The sequence below is a fragment of the Diabrotica virgifera genome, chromosome 4, assembly GCF_917563875.1.
Source record: "Diabrotica virgifera virgifera chromosome 4, PGI_DIABVI_V3a".
Taxonomy (NCBI): domain Eukaryota; kingdom Metazoa; phylum Arthropoda; class Insecta; order Coleoptera; family Chrysomelidae; genus Diabrotica; species Diabrotica virgifera.
This window is the reverse complement of record NC_065446.1, coordinates 103,820,247-103,838,880: the sequence shown is the minus strand read 5'-3', so window position 1 is coordinate 103,838,880 and position 18,634 is coordinate 103,820,247. Positions and strand designations below refer to the sequence as shown.

Here is an 18,634-nt window from a genome sequence, read left to right as displayed (position 1 = left end):
TGAACACATCTGACTGTTCTCGTTCTTGCTTGTCTTCCTCGATCTCTAAGTACACGATTTCGTGGGTCATCTGATTTTGCACAAATCCTGACTTTTTCTGAAAATGGCACATTTTGTCAATTCCCAATGTTCCAGTTTTCGTGGCGAAAACACGAATTTAGGCGATCAATCTTGTGCTGCCTGGATAACTCGAGAACCCTTAACTGTCTCCTGCTGTATACTTCTTGGCACGAATTCTTCTTCTTATCCTTTCAACTGAAACAGTTACACCTGCTGCTTCCAAAAGCTGCCTTTGGAGCTGCAGGTGAGAAATGGTTGGGTGTCTTTCAGCTTATTGCACAATTAAACGATTAAGGCAAGCCGGTATTATTTTTTGGCGACTTTCCCTTGCTTTATTTTTGAGCTTTCCTAGTTCCTGTTACCTAGCATAGGTTTTGGACAGAACGCCCTGTGTTACGCCTAGCTCTGCAGCTATGTCCCTCTGAGAACATTACTTTCTCCACAAGACCAATATCTTTCCCCGTTGTAAGTTCTATAACCCCACATGAGGCATATTTTCGTTTTTGGACGAAAAAATTAAATCATTTATTTTCGTTCAATTTGCAACTCAAGCAAATATCCCATACCGTACCGAGCTGTCCTATCTGATTGTCTTATCGATTTGTTTATTAGTCCATTCTTTCACGGTTTTTGCTCTAAATTTTAAAGAACCGCTTGGATTGACATGAAATTTGGCATACGTCTAGCTTACATGTCAAAGAAAAAAAGTGATATTGTGCCGATATGTGCTTTTGCCCTGGGGGTGACTTTCACCCCCTCTTTGGGGTGAAAAAATATATGTCCAAAATAAGTCCGGAAATGGGTAAACGGACTAATTTTAAGTAACTTTTGTTCCATAGAGCTTTTTCGCCAAGTCAACACTTTTCGAGTTATTTGCGAGTGAATATGTTCATTTTTCAACAAAATAACCACATTTTTAGACGGTTTTTCGCAAATAACTCAAAAAGTAAGTATTTTGTATAAAAAAATGTTCTTAGTAAAAATATAGCCTATAAAAAAGTAAAAAAAGTGGTGTATACGTTAGGTCTCTGGATCTCGTAGAACCAGAGTTATAGCCAAAGAAAAATAGATTCATATTCACCAAATTTCAGATAGAATATTTCGACGTGAAATATCCAAAAAGTTAAGCACTTTTTGGGGAAAACCTATTATAACTTTTTTAAAGTATTTAAAAAAAGCTTTATTTCTGTTTTTACAAAAAGTTTCTAGCATTAAATTTAAGCAAGTTACGCTCAAAATAAAGTTGGTCCCTTTTGTTTTTGCAAAAAAAAGATCGGGAAGACCACCCCCTAATTAGCAACTTAAATGAAATTAATCGTTACCGCTCCACAAGTTATTTTACTTATGTTGTGTTTATATGATGTGTAAGTTTCATCGATTCAAAGTGCTTATTTTTGAAAAAATTTGGTTTCAAAGTAAAATTTTTAAAAGTTTAAATTTTGAAAAATATGGTTTTTTCAAAATAACTTAAAAATTGTTAGAGATACCAAAAATCTCGAAAAACAAAAAAAGTCAGATTTGCTTTTCTGAATATCATGTGTTTTTGTGTTTTTCTGTTAGACAAAAATTGATTAAGATTTGGTGTTTCTAAATTTGCATACATTCGTGATTAGTGACTCGCTCAACCCCTTTTAACTACAGCCCTTTCAATAATAAGGACTTTGAACCGATGAAACTTACAGATCATATAAACAATATATACAAGAGTCAAGAAACTTGTGAAGTCGTAACGATTAAGTTGATTTAAGATACTAATTAGGGGTGATTTTCTCGATTTTTTTACCAAAACCAAAAGGGACTAACTTTATTTTGAGCGTAACTTGTTTAATTTTGATGCTAGAAATTTTTTTTATAAAACAAAAATGAAGCTTTTTTTAAACTCTTTAAATAAGTTGTAATGAGTTTTCCCCGAAATGTGCTTCATTTTTGGTTATTTCACGTTAAAGCATTCCATTTGGAATTTGACGAATATGAACCTATTTTTCATTAGCTATAACTCTGCTTCTACTAGGTGTAGAGACGTGATATATACACCATTTTTTTTTAATGTTTTACAGGCTATATTTTTGCTAAGAATGTTTTTTCGACAAAATACTTACTATTTGAGTTATTTGCGAAAAACCGTCTAAAAGCGTGGTTATTTTGTTGAAAAAATGAACATATTCACTGCCAAATAACTCGAAAAGTATTGACTTAGTGAAAATAGAACAAGAGTTTAGACTTATAGAACAAAAGTTACTTAAAACTTGCACCCCCAGGGCAAAAGCACATATCGGCACAATATCACTTTTTTTCTTTGACTTGTTAGCTATGTGTATGCCAAATGTCATGGCAATCCAAGCGGTTCTTTAAAATTTAGAGGTTTTGCAATATTTTACCGTTAAAGCACGGACTATATTTTCAATAAAAAACTTTATTCTTCGCAATGATAAGTTTTTTCAAAAGAAATAAAAAATATTGCTTTGAAATACATGGTGATTCTAGATATAAGTTTAGTTGTGTGTAGGTCTAGGTCCAGGCGTTGATTAATATATAATATTTCAATCAACGGTCTAGGTTCTGTACTCACCATCAAATGGAGTGATTAAAAAGTTATTAATTAATCAATTAATTAATCTCTTTATAGCCCATATACCCACGGTTTTTACTCCAAATTTTAAAGAACCGCTTGGATTGACATGAAATTTGGCATACACATAGTTAACATGTCAAAGAAAAAAGTGATATTGTGCCGATGTGTGCTTTTGACCTGGGGGTTAATATATACGACCAAAGTAGGTCCGGAATTGGATAAACTGACCAATTATAAGCAACTTTTGTTCTATAGAGTTTTTTCACTATCAATATTTTTCGAGTTACGAGTGAATATGTTCATTTTTCAACAAAAAACCACGTTAATAGACGGTTTTCCGCAAATAACTCAAAAAGTAACTACTTTATAGAAAAAAAATATTCTTAATAAATGAATGGCTTATGAAATAGTGAAAAAAATGTATCCATAAGGTCTCTAGACCCAGCAGAAGCAGAGTTGTAGCTAATGAAAAATATTTTCGTATTCGTCAAATTCCAAATCGATATTTCAACGAGAAATAACCAAAAAAAGAAGCACTTTTTGGGGAAAACTGAATACAACTTTTTTAAAGTGTTAAAAAGTTTCTAGCATCAAAAGTAAGCAAGTTACGCTCAAAATAAAGTTGGTCCCTTTTTTTTTGGTAAAAAAATCAAGATATCACCCCCTAATTAGCAACTCGAAGGAATTAATCGTTACCGCTTTACAAGTTACTTTATTTATGTCTTATTTATATGATCTGTAAGTTTCATCAGTTCAAAATGTTTATTTTTGAAAAAATTTGGTTTTAAAGTAAATTTTTTTAATTTTGAAAAAATAACCTAAAATTATTACTGATACCAAAAGTCTCAAACAGTAAAAAATGTATGTTTTGCTTTTTCGAATATTTTGGATTAGTGACTTGTTCAAGCTCTATTCACTGAAGCCCTTTCAAAAATAAGCACTTTGAACCGATGAAACTCAGATGAGTGCACGAGATGCAAAACGCTTATTGCATGTAAAGGCAATTTGAGAAAAGTGCAAAAAACGTTTCTTGCATTATATTTGTTAATAATCAATTAATACTGTTAGCGTCCCTTTAGAACAGGGGTGTCCAACTTGCAATGCCTCAAGGGCCAAAACTAAAACCTTTGATGTTTTCGCGGGCCATATAATAATTTTGTTACAAGTAATAACAAAATAAAGTGAGGTATAAAAATAATTAAAACAAAAAAGAGTATTATTTCTTTTATTGCTCAACAGCTACATTTTTTTATAAACGGAAAATTTATTGATAACACTTTTCAATAATCAAGACAAACATTGCAAAAACAACGAAAAAGATGTATCCAATTAGTGTGAGGACTGTGGTCGATCGGCTTCATCCACCAATGAAGAAATGTCCACCTCCAGTTCAGTTGTAGACAGTCTCATAAGATGACGTAAGGAAGAATCTGTAAGGTTGCTTCTGTTTTTGTTTTTTATGTATTTCATGGAGGAAAAGGCACTTTCACATGTATATGTGCTTCCGAACATTGACGTCATTTTCAGTCCAAAATCTCGCAGGTTTGGGAATTTCTCCTTTGACAGTAATTTGAAAAATTCAGGTCCCTTTTCTTGTCTGGTGATTAGGAACATGTCTGCTTGAAGATCACATAACTCAAGCTGTATGTTGGGTGGTTGATCATCAATGGTTGCTCCAAGAGCGTTATTATAAAGTAGTACACTGCTTTTGAGATTTTCAATTTCTTCAAATCTTGTATTGAATTCATCAATAACTTGTTTAGTTTGTGAAATGCAGGATGAAAACTCAATGTTTTCCTCACCGTTGAATTCTTCTGCTATTTGCAGACAGCTAGGGAAGTGTGTCAGGTTGTTCTTTTCCAAAGCACGTTTAAACACGTTCAGCTTATTCCGGAATCCGTTTATCATTCCGATCAAATCTGAAACCGTCTGGTTTCTTCCTTGAAGACTCAAGTTTAACATGTTAAGATGATTAGTCAGATCTGTTATAAAAGTTAACTGTCTTAAGAATTCTGGATCCTTAAACTTCTCTTCCAGTTCAGTTGTGTCAGATGAAACGTATTTGTTGAGGAATGCAGGGATTTCCTTTCTTATGGCAAAAAATCGTTCCATGCACTTTCCTGCACTCAGCCACCTTACATGGTTGTACATTAGCAAGTCTCCATACTCGGCCTCTGTTTCCACTAAAAACTGCTAAGTTGCCTGTGTAAAAGAGATCGATTTCCAACTCTAATCATATTTATTATCTTAATCACGGTTTGGAAAACTTGATCTTCCTTGACTGATTTTCCACATAAAGCTCCCTGATGTATAATACAATGAATTATTGGGCAAGTGACACCATTCTCTCGAAGCAGACCCACTAATCCATTTTTTTACCTGTCATTGATGGGGCCCCGTCTGTTGCTATGGCTGAACATTTATCAAAGCCTCCAATTCTGTCAACTGTTTTCTTCACAGCCTCATAGATGTCTTTTCCTTTTGTTGTTCCATAAAGAGGACAAATATCAAATAACTCCTCTTTACTGGTAAAATCATCAAAAGTAGTGCGCACAAATATTAACAGCTGACTAACATCGGTTTGATCAGTGCTTTCATCCAAACAAAGTGAGAAATATGAACTTTTCTTAACCAGGCTAAGCATAGATTTTTCTACTTGCTCACCCATAGTAACAATCCTTCTTTGTATGATTTGATGTGAAAGTGGCACTGATTCAAATTTCTCCGCCATTTTAGAATCACTGAAAGCTTTGGCCATTTTAACAGCACATTTTTTTATCAAATTGCCATCAGTGAAAGGTTTTTTTGCCTTTGCCAGCTCAAGCGATACGGCATAAGATGCATGCAAAGAATGCGTTTGAGAGTGTAATATTTTACTGAACATACCAGTTTGCTGTTTAAGCTTTTTCTTCAAATCTGCAACTAGGACACGCCGACTTTCATTTGTGTACGTAGCATACTTATTTTCATGCACTGTTGTGTAATGTCTTCTCACATTATATTCTTTAGGCACTGAAAAGACATTCATGCACACTAAGCACTGCAACTTTCCATTATTGTTAGCAATCAAGTAATCATACTGTCCCAACTTTCTTTGTAAATTATGTTCTCACTATCAATTTTCCGTTTTACACTCATTATTGTATAAGAGGAATCAAGACAAAGAATTAATCAAGTTCACTGTTCACTAGCAACGTAATAGATTAGCCGACTAGCCTACGTGTCAGTAGCACACTGGCACGATGGCGGCTGGCGACGGATGGTAAGCAGTGGGAGGTGTGGCCTGCGTGAACTGTGATGCGCAGTAATCAGTGCAGTTCTCATAGTGGTGGAGGACGATTGTGTTCGTTACACGTCCGCGAAGCGGCACGCGGTACAGTACTTGTGATGTAAAAACACTGCTAAACCATAAAATATAAATTAAAAAATCTTTTTTCACAGTGGCAGCATTTAAAGAAAATATATGCTTTTCGAAAATCTTACGTGGGCCACAATAGCCTCGCGGGCCTGATGCGGCCCGCGGGCCGCCAGTTGGACAACCCTGCTTTAGAACATATACATCTCTAATAGTTTTTAACATATTTTGAAAAAATAGTGAAGATTAAAAAAATGAAGAAAAAAGAAAGCATTTAGCGAGTTTTGCACCCAAAAAGGGATACAGAAGTAGTTTGGAAAAATTTTTATTCACAAAGCAATTAAACAGTTACTTATGAATAAAATTTTAAATTCGAAAAAAATGTTATAAATCACAACAGAACATAATTTAGAACCTGTATCAAAGATAAAAAAGTTTTGTTTGTCTTTCGTTTGGCGCCTAAAGACGACCAAAAATTCAACTTATACCAGCCACCCCAAAACGCTTCGTGACGTCACGCCGTTGTATGTTTACATTCTACACCAATTGTATATATAATTTTAAATTAGACATTATAAACGTCAGTAAAAAATACAGTTATGTGACGTTAAAAGTGTTTTTGATCGTTTGAACTATTCATAGAAAATTTGTACTTTTACAAAATGGTTTTATTTTCAATAGTAAACCTTCTTTCCTTTCCTTCAAAAACTGTATCAAACTTCAATCTCAACAAACAGGTATATATTATTACAACGACATACGATAAATGTCATTAGAATATAAATATTTTTCCTTTATTCCCCGACGACGAGCTGGCAAAATACCCAAGTAGGTGGAGGCCAATAAACTAAAGAAGGAGAAGAAGAATATAGCTAAATATAACGCTGTGTCTAGGTACACGCTAACGTGTACGCAAATAAAAAAGTTAGAGTGTCAGAGTGTTGGAATTTGTTTAATCGCGTTGTGTTTACACTTTAATTTTAATATTGATTCAAATTCAAATGATTCAAACGGTCGAATCACACCAGTAAACACGTGAGTAAAATCCGATGCTGTGATTGGACGCCTTACAAAAAGAGAGTTTTGCATCGCACGCATCAATGCATAAAGCGAGTTTTGCATCAAGTCATGATTTTTGGGATAGCTTTTCGTGTGTTAAAAAACTAGTTTTGCTCCAAATACTTATGTAAAATAATAATTAAATATTATACGAATAAGATGGCGTGCTTAACATATTTTTTTTAATTTTTGTCGATAAGCGAGTTTTGCATCTCGTGCACTCATATATCATATTTATATAAACAATACATAAGTAAAGTAAGTTGTAAAGCGGTAACGATTAATTTCATTTGAGATGTTAATTAGAGGGTGATTTCCACGATTTTTACCAAAAACAAGGGACTAACTTTATTTTGAGCGTAACTTGCTAGTTTTGATCATAGAAACTAAAAAAAAAAAACAAAAATAAAGCTTTTTTTAACAGTTTCAGAAAAATTGTTTTATGAGTTTTCCCCAAAAAGTTCTTCATTTCTTCGTTATTTCACGTTGAAATATTCGATTTGGAATTTGACGACTATGAACCTATTTTTCATTATAAGGGAAAATGAAAATGTAGTATGTCAAAGTGTGTAAATAATTTTATTTCCTTAGCTGAGCGCTTTCGACATAAACGTCATCATCGGAGCTAATGGTCAAATACTAAAAAAGTACCGCTACATAGAGGTGTAAACAAGTGCATCTTAGGAATGTAAATTTGATTTTTAAATTTTGAATGCTAACTTAGTCCTCCGTACAACAGCAAACAGCAAAAAAACAGAAAGAAACGGCCACATACACGTTGCACAAAAACATATAAACTTTTTTCATGGTCCGGGGAAAAAAGTTTATATGTTTTTGTGCAACGTGTATGTGGCCGTTTCTTTCTGTTTTTTTTTCTGTCAGTCAGCTGTTGTTACTAGGCCAAGGATGGGCGGGTGATATCGACACCCGGACCATGAAAAAAGTTTATATGTTTTTGTGCAACGTGTATGTGGCCGTTTCTTTCTGTTTTTTTGCTGTTTGCTGTTGTACGGAGGACCAAGTTAGCATTCAAAATTTAAAAATCAAATTTACATTCCTAAGATGCACTTGTTTACACCTCTATGTAGCGGTACTTTTTTAGTATTTGACCATTAGCTCCGATGATGACGTTTATGTCGAAAGCGCTCAGCTAAGGAAATAAAATTATTTACACACTTTTACATACTACATTTTCATTTTCCCTTATTCATTCAAGTGTGTACAAACTTATCAGTCTTTCAACTATTTTTCATTAGCTACAACTCTGCTTCTTCTAGGTCTACTCTACATTCACACTCAAGATGTAGTAGAAGTAAACAAACCGCGACTGTTAACTGTTACAAGGGGCACTCCTGAATCATGATTTAATATAATATGATTTAAAATGTGTATACATTGTGTAAAATGTGTATACATTGTAAATCACATATTATGATGATTTACAAATTTTATACATTGTAAATCTGATTCAGGATTGTTCTTTGTAACAGTTAACGAGTCTCGGTTTGTTTACTTACGGTCACCAAATATGGTTTTTAGCGATTTTCAGCGAAACGGTAAGTTTTATCGTAAAATTAGCTCTAACAAAAAATGTAGATTAAATAATTATCTATAAAAAATGTCTTATTACTTTTTTTCCTGGGAGCCACCGTTTTTGAGATATAACTATTCAAAAGTGGTAATCGTCATAATATGCGCACACGTTTCCACACCACCTTTGAGGTAGTGTACTTAGCGCGTTTTTTTAACGTGGTTTCCCCAGTAGGCCTATTCCACGGATCTGTTATGATTCTGTTTAATTTAAAGCTATTTAATAATTGATATTGGCAAGGGTTAAAAATGATAAAACTTTATATAAAGCGGTATAAATTAAAAAAAGGGAAATTTATCAAACTGGTTCATAATTTTCTAATACTTCTGCTTCCCTTGTTCTTCTTCTCATTGTTCTTCTTCCTCTTCTTCATCTTCTAGTTCTTCTTCTTCTTGTTCTTCTTCTTCTTCTTCTTCTTGTTCATCCTGGGTTTTTTCACGCTCTTCATTACATTCCTGGCCGCAAAATAAGCATTGTTTTTTAAAACAAATAGCTGGTTCACTTACACGTGCTCTAGTAAGAGGAGGACTTTTGGTCGATCTACTGGCTTCTTGTTTTTCATATTGTCTTTTAATAGCTGCAGCAATAGAACACTTTCGAGTATAACTTTTACGACACTCCACATGTATGTTCACAGATTTCTGCTGTTTAGGAAATTCTAAAAATCCGTCAGCTCTTTCAGTACTTGCATTGATTAATGTTTTTATACCACCTTCAACGGTAACAATTTCACCTTCAGTTAAAATTTTAGCGCAAATAAAACAATATTCTGACATTTTTGTTATAACAATGAAAGTAACATGAAATACACGATAAAAAAATATAGGTTTAACACGTATTTTCACTCCAGAGTAGTACTCAAGACTAATTAATACCTCGAGGTTGCCATCTACCTGAAGGATTTCGCCACCCAGGAAAATTACGGTGTAATTTGCATAAGTATTTATTAGTACTTAGCAATAAACATTTTGCCTAGAAAGTTGTCTTTCATTATTATGTTCAAACCCTTCTGAGAAGAGAATAGGTATGGTGATTAGATTAGCTGACGAACGTGTTTATTCCGACAAAACCCATCTTTGCAAATTGAACTAAGGCGCATAAATAAAAAGAATTATTATAAGTTAATACTTTGTCATTTGTTGTATTTTGTTGTGTATTTTTGTTGGGATTAAGCCGTAAAATTCAAATAATTCTTATTATTTTCGCCTTACATTCACTTTGTGAAGATTTTTTTGTTGGCACTGTAATATAATACAGCTTATACATTGCATCCCTCGGTAGACCGCAAGCTGTATAGTAGAAACATTATCATATTTATAATCTTATATTATTATGTGTAATATAAGTTAAGTTGACCGTAGAATATTATGTTTACTTGTATTACAGCTTCAGTGATGTATACACCTGGTGTACTAATACATATATTATGACGATTAGAAGTCTTTCAACTCTTTGAATCGTTGTATTTCAAAAACAGTGCCTCTTAGGAAAAAAACTATTAGGATATTTTTTATAGATAATTATCTAATCTACATTTTTTGTTAGAACTGATTTTACGACAAAACTTACCATTTCGCTGAAAATCGCTAAAAACCATATTTGGTGACATTTGACCCCGCGTAAATTTTTTAGCAGGGGTCGGATTTATGAGGACTTTTTAGATTTCATTTATGATGGTATTTTGAACAATCCTACCAATTCTCAGCTTGATGGTAATTATTGTAGCCTCACTCCTATTTTTGAGTCTAACTAGACCGGTCTAAAAAGTATCAACTTAGTGAAAAAACGCTATAGAACAAACGTTGCTTAGAATTAGTGAATTTGCCCATTTCCGGACTTACTTTGAACATTTTTTCACCCCCGGGAAGGTGTGAAACTCACCCCCAGGACATAAGCACACTTCGGCACCATATTACTTTTTTTCTTTGACATGTTAGCCATATGTATGCCAAATTTCATGTCAATCCAAGCCATTCTTTAAAATTTAGAGGTTTAGCAATATTTTAGCGTTTGGACTATTTGATTAACTCTAAACAAATATTTTGTCACAAAAATTATAACCTTTTAGTCCAGTCGTCAGAGATTTGCCCTCTAAAAATAATACGAACAAGCTGAATTTTGCCGAGAATGTCAATTTTTGCGACCTCAAAAAGATGCAAAAAAATTTGCCGCTCAAAGAATAAAACCGAAGATTATTGATTTACCAAGAATCTGTACACCGTAGGAAAAATATTTTAAATAAAAAATGTAGCTGAGATAATTTCGAACAACAATATATTTATAATATTTGGTGTACCTACTCTTTGTGTAGAATCAGCCGTTCTCTCAGAAACAAAGCTTGAAACGACCGGCGATTTTGAATGTCGTTACACGTGTGAAATCAATTTATTCAACAATCATTTTGGATCAACTTGACGGCAAAAATTCGATATCTTTTGATAAGAGTATCCTATCGACAAAAATCAACATGTGTTTTAAAGGTGAAGAGTGCAGCTTTCATACGCAAGTTGTGTATTTTCGATAAAGCTGTTAAATAAATAAAGGTTGCGCGATTTTTGCGATTTTTTATGATTTTTATGAGAACACGAAATTTACCAATTCCGTTGACTGGTCGAGTGGTCGCTACTGAATTTGCATTATTAGAGCCTAATCTTCAAAACCTATAACATGAAAATTCTGAGTTTTTGATTCTGAGTTTTGGCAACAAATATGAGGCCATGAGAGCCACAGTGGCCATCATTACTTTACATAATAAAAAAAATGATCAGAAGCTATCAATGTCCGATTGTTTTAGTAATTATATGTTGACTAATAATGATTCTTGGTCAACATATAGTGCGGCCGATATGTGAAACAATTGCACATTTAATGATACAAGCATATAATTTGGACCACATATACTGCACATATAAAGGTTGAAATTTACATATAAGAGGCCATCTCAGATTTTGCCTTTTACAAAAATGGCGGGCATTCAACATGGCGGCTATACATATATTAATATTTATTGACGGAAAACTCCATTTTACAATTAAAATTAAAAGTCGAAATTAAACATTGAACACAAGTTAACTTACATTACTTACAATTAAACTAACGACATCAAAAAATTAAAATCAAATTAAAATAATTCACGTGAGATAGTTCTTTTAGCCAAGCCGCACACCAAAGAAACATGAAACGAAAAACATGAAACATGAAACGAAAAACATGTTTCATGAAAAGAAAACACTGCTAAAAAAATCTCAAAGTCCGCCTACTAATGAAACGAATGTGATTCATGCTCATGACAAATTTTTATTTTCGGAGAGTCTCATAAATGGCCGGATATATATTTGTTTAGCAGTGGTTTATTTCCATGAAACGTAATTTACGTTTCATGTTTCTTTGATGTGCGGCCGGGCTTAAAAGCATTTAGTGTGACTCCCATAAAGTCTATATTTGGAAACTCATTTACACTAGAAACAATTCTATTTAAAGGCATATTTTCTGCATGACGTGTATTGTGTTTAATAGTACCATAACTTTTGAACGAAAAGTCCGATTTCAACCAAATTTGGGGTATAGGTTCTTTTTTTGATGTACAAGATGTATGTGGTGAACCAGAAGAATCGGTTTACCAGAAGTTGTGTTTTTACTGGTTTTTGTAAAAACATGTTTTTTTTCAATTTTTTTTCCTCTGTATATATTAATTTTTCAAAAAGGTAATACCGCAATTGAAAAGAGCGTAAAAATATTTTGTAGAAAATATTTTGAACTTTTTAGTTATGTTAATTACCATTTAATAAATGAATAACGTATCTTCACATGTACTATACCTATGTGTGGCAGATTTGTGCAAATATTATACGAATTATTGTGCATTTAATGGTAGAAGCATATAATTTGGACCACATATACTGCACACTCACACATCAAGGTTCAAATTTAGATATAAGGCCATCTCAGATTTTACCTTTTACCAAAATGGCGGGCATTCAAAATGGCGACTACACATATGTGACTAATAGCACGATAACTTTTGAACGAAAAGTCCGATTTCAACCAAATTTGGTATATAGGTTATTTTTTTGATGTTTAAGACCAAGGTCTTGAGCCGGAAGAATCGATTTACCAGAAGTTGTGTTTTTCCTGATTTTTATGTAAAAACATGTTGTTTTTTTTTACCCATTCTTTCACCCTGTATATTTTAATTTTTCAAAAAGGTAATACCGGGGTTGAAAAGAGCGTAAAAATATTTTTTAGGAAATATTTTGAATTCTTTAGTTATGTTCATTATCAATTAATAAATGCATAACGTATCTTCACATGTACCTATGAACCTATGTGCGGCAGATTCTGGCAAATAATATAACAATTATTGTGAATTTAATGGTAAAAGCATATAATTTGGACCACACACACTACACATACAAAGATTCAAATTTAGATACGAGGCCATCTCAGATTTTGTCTTTTACAAAAATGGCGGGCATTCAAAATGAATCTGCCGCACATATGTACATGTGAAGATACGTTATGCATTTATTAAATGGTAATTAACATAACTAAAAAGTTTAAAATCTTTCCTAAAACATATGTTTACACTCATTTTAATGGTAGTATGTATTACCTTTTTGAAAAATTAATGTATACAGGGTGAACGAATTGAAAAAAAACAACATATTTTTACATAAAAAACAGTAAAAACACAACTTCTGGTAAACCGATTCTTCCGATCAAGACCTCGATCGTATTCATCAAAAAAAAAAGAACCTTGATGCCAAATTTGGCTGAAATCGAACTTTTCGTTCAAAAGTTATCGTGCTATTAGTCACATATGTATAGCCGCCATTTTGAACGCTCGCCAGTTTTGTAAAAGGTAAAATCTGAGATGGCCTCATATCTAAGTTTGAACCTTTATATGTGCAGTATATGTGGACCAAATTATATGCTTGTATCATTAAATGTGCAATTCTTTATATTTTCACGAATCTGCCGCATTAATAAAACTGCTAAAACAATCGGGCATTGTTAGCTTCTGATCATTTTCTTTGATTATGTAAAGTAATGTTAAAATCAGTTAGGCCACTCTGGCTCTCATGGACTCATATGAGGTATTTAAAATATGCCTAAAAAAAGCTGAATTTAAGCTTTCACTTTACCAACGATCTAAACCGTTTAAAACTGCTTCTTTCGATTGCGCAAGCACGTTTTTCGAAATTACACAACCTCAGCTACAAATTCCACTTAATGCGTTCTTCGTGGAAGCATTTTCCATAACACTATAGTTCCGACACACAAGTAGAAGATGTACTAATGTTCCCATTCTACCACAACTGTAGTATGGATTATTTACTATTCTCATTTTGTGTTTATAGTACGGTGTTAGAGTTATGTGATTTATTGTTCCGACAAAGCTTCTATTTTATGGAACCATGATTGTCTGCAAATTCTATTTTGGTGATTTTTAAACTTTATGGACCAAGAGCTAGCAACGTCGGGAAAAACAAATATTTTAAGACAACTGGTTCTTTAATATATGATTCCCCATGCTTCCTCGAACACCGTACCGGCCATCTGGCTGCTAATACAGGTTGCGTTCATTACTGCGCAGCACACTTGTACAGGTAAATATATCAAATTTAAAATTATTTTAAGACGAATAATTTTTTTGTCGTTACTTTTTAAACATTATTAGAAATATGAATTAATTGCCAGGCATTGTGGTTTAAAAGGTAATGACAAAAAAAAATGTCTTAAATAATTTTAAATTCAATATACAGGGTGATTGCTTTGTGTGATAAAGCTCAGTAGATCCGCTATAGTAATAGATAGCAATAAAAGTTACTAAAAAAAAATTGTGAAATTTGTGAAGTGTTTTGTGGTTCGTGTTTATGAACAATTTTTTAGTTATTATTTTCATTTCGCTCAACCGTATTGTTTATCAAAATCAACGAGTGTTTTTTACACTGTTATTATTGTTTACTTTCGTTGACATTGACCGGTATTTCAAGAGTTTATTCTTGCCTTTAAAATGGTTGATTTTAAATGTGATGTTTGCCAAAAAATTTTCTCCGAAAAGGATAAATATAAACTTCGCTGCGGTGGTGAATGTCGCCGATATTTTTGTACGTCGTGTACTGGTCTAGACAAAGCTACTACCAAGGTACTCTATCATCAAAAGTACCACAATATTAGATTCTTTTGTAGTATCTGTGATTCTCCCACAGTAAGACATCTTCACGATAAAGTTTCTCAGCTCCAGAAATCACAGATACCCATTGAAATTGTAGAAGCACTGGGGACTTGTCTAAAGAAAAATATCAATTTATTTCCAGTCATCTCAGAAATCTATGACACCTTGAATACTCATGACCCAAATTTGAAAAATCTTTACAAAAGAATAGATGAAATTCACAGTCATCTTACAAGAAGCCCTGACAATGAAAATGAATCTTTATTCCATACGATCAGGGAAATGAAACAAGACATTTTTAATCTGGTGTCAATATTTATGGGCAATCATGAAGAGACTGTAAAGGTCCAAATTCAGGATACATCAAAGGAAGAAATAGTGAAGGAAATGGCTGACTTGAAAATGACTATCAACCAAATGGCACACAAAATTGAAAAGCTAGGTACCAATGAAAAACCAAATAAAACTCCACCGCAAACCATAAAAAAATCCATTTCAACTCAAACTGATCCTACAGAAACCCAAGAGCCTTTAGTGTCTTCTCCTTCAAAGGTAAATACTGTACCACCTACCAAATACACTGTAAAAGAAAACTGGCATTATGTGGTTGTATCAAAAATTCCACCTCCTTATACTGCTAAACAGATTGTACACTATGTCAAGGAGAAACTTGGTACCACCGATTTTATTCGATGCTTCCCATTGCTGAGGGATACGGATAGACCAGACTCTGACTTTAAGATCGGTGTGCAAAATCAGAGTTTCATCAAGTTGCTGAAAGATCCAAGTTTGTGGCCGCCTGGTACTGTAGTAGACAACCTTAATGACAATCCTCCAGCGCATGCCAATTCAGCTTCAACGACCATAAAAGTAGCTGCTCCAGCATCCAGTACTCCTTACACGACACCATCAACACCTACTAAGGAGGGCATATCCATTCAGATTGGTTCAGATAAGGATGCCATTATTGCAAGTAAGTCCTTTAATAAACAAAATTCAAGTATTGTGGTTACGGAGAAAACTATGAAAAAGGATGATGGGCTTTGTATGGACCCGATGACTCCACCTATAGTGCGGCTATCTCGTACTGCCGATGTGGAAAATAGTCGTTACTTGTTAGCTAGACTGAGGGACCCTGGAATTTTGAATCCTCTTCGACTCTTCCTTGCCTATCTCCATGATCAGCCCCCGAGTACGTGTTACGATGGGCACACCAACACCACCATTAAGTTGATGCTGGCTTCAGAGGGACTTCCTACTGACGTGGATTCCCTGCGTAAGCTGTATCACAGATTCCATGAGGCTTATGGTATTAGTACTGCTGAAGTTGAAGAAGATCTTTCGGCTTTTGGAACCTTCTTTTCCACTGAGACACGCCTCCGACTCCAGAAAATTAGGGAATGTCAGAATAAATATTTTTCAAGTAATTCCCCATCTAGCAAAAATTTTTTTTAAATAAATTGACGCGTACAGAAAATCAAGCGCCTTCTGACAATTTGGACGATAGCAATCTAAGTTTATTTCTTATTAACATTCAGTCCTTAAGACACAAAACTGATGAATTACTTCTATTACTAGAAGAGCTAAATTTTCCTGAGATTGTTGCCATAACTGAACATTGGTTAAATGTTGATGAACCTGTGTTTATTAAAAATTACACTATTATATCCAGATTTAACAGGAGTAGATTATCTCATGGGGGTACTTTGATTATGTCTACACAAAATGACTTTTCAGCAGTGACCAAATTTGATAATTTATTAATTGAAAAAGTTTTTGAATTCTCCATAATTTATCAGAAATCTTCTGACCTCTATATTATTTGTATTTATAGAACTCCCGATGCGGATGTGCAGATTTTCTTACAACAACTACTTAGCTTGCTAGAATCTATTCCTTCAAAAAGTAAATTAATTCTATGTGGCGATCTAAATATTGACTACTCCAGTGTGTGTGCTGCTCAAGAATCTCTTCATTCTATCTTTGATTCCTTTGGTATAGGTATGCATGTAAATTCTCCAACCAGAATAACTAAAACTAGCTCTAGTATCATTGACTATGTCGTATCGTCTTTAGCTCCAAATTCTACTGACTGTACTGTTTTCAACTCAGGTTTCTCTGATCATGAAGCAGTATTGACTACATTTTGGTTAAAATCAAAAAATAATAGTGAAAACACGCAACGAAAATTGTTCCGTGTCTTTGGAGAACAAAATTTTCTAACATTTAAACACCTATGTCAAACAACTGACTGGGACTTCCGCTCTGTTGATGTCGACATCGAGTTTTCTAGATTCATAAAGTTATTGTCTGGTCTGGCATACGAATCCTTTCCTCTTAGGCCCATCAAAATTAAACATCGTAAACCCTGGTCAACTAGAGGTCTACGTATATCTGCAAAGAACATGCGCTCATTATCGTACCTAAAAAAATTCTCGGACAACATATCCTTCCATGATTACGTTAGGCTTTACAAGAAAATTTACCATAAAGCCATAAAAGCCGCCAAGGAAATTTATTACAATGCGAGGCTGGCTAAATCAGGTAATGTTGCTAAGGAAACGTGGTCTATCGTAAATGAACTGAGAGATAAGACTTCTTCTCCCACCACAATCCCGACTTCTACTGAGACCCTGAACAATTACTTTGTAAATGTGGCAAAAAATTTAACAAATACTATACCTCCTTCTCAGGATCCGATTTCATATCTTTCTCATAGGAATGTAAATAGTTTCTTTTTTACACCCATAGTATTAGGTGAACTACGCTCTACAATAAATGCCATTAAAAATAAATCGTCATCTGGGACTGATGGCCTCACTCTTAAAATGTTTTCTGCTCTACCTGATTGCACTTTAAACCATCTTACTACCTTAATAAACAGGTCATTCGAAACTGGAGTTTTTCCAAGCTGCCTTAAGACAGCGATAATTATTCCTATACATAAAGGAGGCGATAAAGATCTTGCTTCGAATTATCGCCCTATTGCACTCCTGCCCACGTTGTCGAAGATAATTGAAAGTCTGGTAAAAAAAAGAATCTTATCTTTTCTGTTGAAATACAAATTGCTTACTCCACATCAATTTGGATTCCTGAGTGACAAATGCACGAATGATGCTATGTTCTTCCTTTTCGATCATGTTTACTCCAGTCTAAACAACCATCACTCTACAGCAACAATTTTCTGTGATTTCTCTAAAGCATTCGATTGTGTAAACCATAACATCTTGACTGACAAATTACAGCACTATGGATTTAGGGGAAATGCTCTTAAATGGCTTAAATCATATCTTAATAAAAGAAGTCAGTTTGTAAGGGTTGACACGAAGACGTCTTCTTGCATGCCATTAGAATGTGGGGTACCTCAGGGTTCAGTTCTAGGCCCTATATTGTTTCTGATATACATAAATGACATCTCTAGTCTTAACATTAAAGGTAAAATATGTCTCTTTGCAGATGATACTAGTATTACTTGGAGTAACACAAGTCCTACCTTACAACAGTATGATGCAACCTTTAGTACTTAATAACAACAGTCTAGAGGTAGTTGAATCGGTGAAGTTCTTAGGGATTATTGTGGATAAGTCTCTAAAATGGAACTTGCACATTGATGCCTTACACAAAAAATTAAGTTCTGCTTGTTTTGCGCTAAGATCAGTTGCTACGGAAATGAATTTGTCAACATCTAGGACCGTTTATTATGCCCTTTTTGAGTCTCATCTTCGGTACGCCCTTCCATTCTGGGGCACGTGTTGTGCGACTCAATTTGAGCGTATTTTTAAACTACAAAAGAGAGCTCTTCGTTACTCCCTGAGACTC

At 33.9% G+C, this 18,634-nt stretch overlaps 2 protein-coding genes across 3 annotated transcripts in view; one reads left to right on the top strand and one right to left on the bottom strand.

The window, feature by feature from the left end:
- The window catches only part of LOC114326709 (protein-tyrosine sulfotransferase), a 921,489-nt gene that overhangs the window by 352,384 nt on the left and 550,471 nt on the right, over positions 1-18,634 (top strand). The gene's annotated exons all lie outside the window — the stretch shown is intronic.
- On the bottom strand, positions 3,962-4,594 carry LOC126883629 (general transcription factor II-I repeat domain-containing protein 2B-like). The gene has a single exon (XM_050649282.1). It carries the CDS (start codon positions 4,592-4,594, stop codon positions 3,962-3,964), a length of 633 nt encoding a protein of 210 aa, XP_050505239.1.

Bases quoted from the DNA above. Each gene is read 5' to 3' on its own strand.
- LOC126883629 (XM_050649282.1), bottom strand. From the start codon at position 4,594: ATGTTAAACTTGAGTCTTCAAGGAAGAAACCAGACGGTTTCAGATTTG.